Below are 3,289 nucleotides of genomic sequence, written 5' to 3' on the forward strand. Positions count from 1 at the left end.
TTATTTATGGTGATTATGGTGTTATGTCTTTTTATAAACTAATAACTGGAGATATCATATATAAATGATATCTTGGAATGATTTTTATTTATTAATAGAGATATAAATTATTAATAGAGATATAAATTAATAGAGATATTTATTAAAGTATTCTTTACAATTTATATGAAAGGAAATTTATGAAATTCATTCTTTTTTAAATAAAAAAAAAAAAATTAGAAATTAGAAATAATTGGTAATTAGAATTATTTTCCAGCCACTCAACGTATAATTGAACTATCGAAGCCGAAAAGAAAACGGAGATTAAAAATAACAAAAATTAATCATAATAAAAGAAAATCAAAATTGCATAAAGAAAAGTCACGGTAATAACGAAATTAAAATTCTCTACTTTTGATATACGTACGCGTGTGTAAATAAAAAAAAAAAAAATAAATAAATATATAATTTTTTAATATTTTAGAAGCTATGGGAAACGCGGTAAAAAGAAGGATTACAAAAACAGGGATTATAAACATAATGGATTCAATCGCTATAAGAATGATCGAAAACAAAAAGTAAAAAAAAAAGTGAAACTATCAAATTCCGACAGAACTATTATTATGGTTGGCTTAAATTTGAAAAATGACAAGAAAATTCGTCGATAATTGTCGAGAATAAAATTCGTATTGTTTTTAGAATTTAGAATCGTTTAGAATTTTAAAGAGATATGACTGTCATCACATAAGATGTATTATGGAGTGTGAATATAATTAAATAACAAAAATTTATTATATTCGAAAATTATTATTCGAATATTATTTGATCTTACATTGCTTTTTTTGTTAAAAAATTTTTATTTACTTTATATCTATTAAATTTTAACAATATATTCTTTCTTTTGACTTATTATATAAATAAATCTGAACGTATTTTAAAATGAACAAAATTTGTTGAAAAAGATAACAATAAAAATAGATTGAAAATAAGTAATTTATTAGGTAATATAGATTATTTCTCGTAACAAAGGCGATAAATATATTGCTAAAAGGAATATTATGCGATATTAAATCATCTTACCGCATATTATGTCCAATGTCGCTCGTTTAGCATAAGGAACAATATCGAATTCTGGTTTTCCAATTTCCTTTCTGAGGCATGAAATTAATATTTGAGCCTCTTTAATTGTCGTCTTTAAATACAATTCCAAAAGACCACTGTGAAAAGTTGGCGTTAGCAATTTCCGGTGAAAGTGCCATTTTTCCCCTAGAATAACAATATATTATATTTATCGACTTTTTATTTTCTATTTCTGAAATGACATGTTATAATTTTTTTTACTAGATTTTTATTATTTTTCATAAATTTATAAAATATAAAAACAAATCCTATTATTAAAATTTAACTTTTCGCTATGAGCGTTGGTTAAAAAATTGGCAAGGAACATTTTACTAGGGGGATATGTAAAAAAATATTTTGATGATAGTTATTAAGAGAATATCCGATTCGAGTTCAATAATCATAAATTTTTGCTACCAGTTGTCTGGTTGGTAATTTGCTGAAATTTTAAACCAAAAAAAGATCCCAATAAATCATGGTTAAATGTAGCTTCTAAACCGGCTAGATAAGTAGATCGAATCGGTTCGATCTACTTATAGATTTTTTTCTTTTTGCGTCGTCCTCAAACAAATTGTTCCTTTTTCACATTCTCTGATTCATGGAAACCTGATAGTATGCCCTCGAGTACGTACAACGTGTTGTTATAAGAATTTTTGTATAAAACGGTCAGGATATCCCATTTAAAAAAATTGAAGCTTATGGGATTTCGAATTTTGTAACAGATAAATTTTTTATTACTATTTTTTTACATCATTTTTATAGCATTGTTAACCTTTTGAATATTCATCGTTGAAATGTTTTACAAAATATGTCACGAATTTTCATTATTACTATATTGTCTTCTTCGTGACATAGACATAATGATAAATGAAAAGAAGAAATTTAAATTGTACGAAAGAGTGCAAAAGATGGTGTAAAAGTTAACAAGGAATATATCAATACTATTTACTTACCGGTGCTAGTTACCAAACCGGAACCAAGCCAAGGCTGTAAATATTGGTACTCCAAACTTTTGTCAATGTGAACACTACTGCTCAACAATGGTTGTATCGCTTCTGCTTTATAGAGAAAGATAAAAGGTCGCATCCCTACCCAGATCAGGTATATGTCCCCTAATTCTTTTCCCCATTTGATTATTTTTCTGAAGGCTTCTGTAACATATACATTTTTTTTTTGGTTTAACTTTTGCGGTCATCGACCTCTTACCTGTACGTATATCTCGTACAATTTATGCGAGTCGAGTTTTTTTTTTTTTCAAGATATTGTCACAATTGCTCCTACTGATTAAATTGATACTCTCGAACAATATCTTCGATCAGATTAAGTCACATGTAAGTACAAACATTTTATCTAGAATTGTTTATCGTTACAGAATTTCGATCTGATATAACTAAACGTACGATATATCTGATATATTTTCACTCTTAAATAACGTATAAATTTTTCTTTCATTTTATTTGATCATTTATTTAAGAATTATTCGTAAGATTGATCGAAATGATTCGAAAACTCGAAACATTAGAATACTTTTTTCGGATGAAAAAGTAATTTTAGCACATTTATTTTTATCAAATCGATATCATATAAAAATCTTTTTAGTTTCCATCATCAAATGATACGATTTTAAAAACGGATTCTTCGATTTCTTTGAAATAATTTTTACTGAGTATTATTTAATATTAATATTTTGTAGTTGTTAATTGAATAAGAATGAAAAATGTAATAATAAATATGATATAATAATATCGATGAAAAATTCGAAAAATCATTCATTTCTTCAGCAAGGAAAAACTATATGAAAACTGTAATCGATATTAACTGTAATCGATCGAAGGGATTAATAGAACAAAGAAATAATTTACGAGAATTTCAAAATGTATATATTCCGAGATATTCTTATCTAAAACGAAGATGGAAATCAACGAAACGCTGAATTTTTGCAATACGGTAAGATTGCCGATATTTCCATATGATTTCCGGCGGCCATTGACCCAAGGCATCAATATACAGAAATAGACCTTTTACAGTTATCGTCGTAGCCAATCAAGTTATTGTCGTATCTCTATGCTTGTTTCAGCCTCGTGACGCGAATTATTTGTCAAGAAAGGGAAGACGAGCATTGATGTAATGACAAGAGAGAAAGAGAGAGAGAGAGAGAGAGAGAGAGAGAGAGAGAGAGAGAGAGAGAGAG

At 27.1% G+C, this 3,289-nt stretch overlaps 2 protein-coding genes across 5 annotated transcripts in view; one reads left to right on the forward strand and one right to left on the reverse strand.

The window, feature by feature from the left end:
* Nucleotides 1–782, forward strand: part of LOC102671219 — a 2,237-nt gene extending 1,455 nt beyond the window's left edge. Inside the window, exons 3-4 of one of the 4 annotated variants that reach the window (XR_004150898.1) lie at nucleotides 257–365; nucleotides 464–508. Coding sequence is in view for 2 of the 4 variants with exons in the window: in XM_006618563.2 (XP_006618626.1) it covers nucleotides 257–365; nucleotides 464–647 (293 nt within the window). In the remaining 2 variants the exon portion in view is untranslated. Of the gene's footprint in view, nucleotides 1–256; nucleotides 366–463 lie in introns of all 4 variants that reach the window. The other 3 variants (XR_004150897.1, XM_006618563.2, XM_031511904.1) reach the window with 3 other exon arrangements.
* Nucleotides 1–3,289, reverse strand: part of LOC102671368 (cytochrome P450 4c3-like) — an 11,993-nt gene that overhangs the window by 3,861 nt on the left and 4,843 nt on the right. Inside the window, exons 2-3 of the mRNA XM_031511903.1 lie at nucleotides 2,052–2,249; nucleotides 1,060–1,245 (exon numbers count right to left, since the gene is read on the reverse strand). Of these exons, the coding sequence (XP_031367763.1) occupies nucleotides 1,060–1,245; nucleotides 2,052–2,249 (384 nt within the window). The remainder of the gene's footprint in view (nucleotides 1–1,059; nucleotides 1,246–2,051; nucleotides 2,250–3,289) is intronic.

This window comes from Apis dorsata, unplaced genomic scaffold (genome assembly GCF_000469605.1).
Source record: "Apis dorsata unplaced genomic scaffold, Apis dorsata 1.3 scaffold_360, whole genome shotgun sequence".
Classification (NCBI taxonomy): domain Eukaryota; kingdom Metazoa; phylum Arthropoda; class Insecta; order Hymenoptera; family Apidae; genus Apis; species Apis dorsata.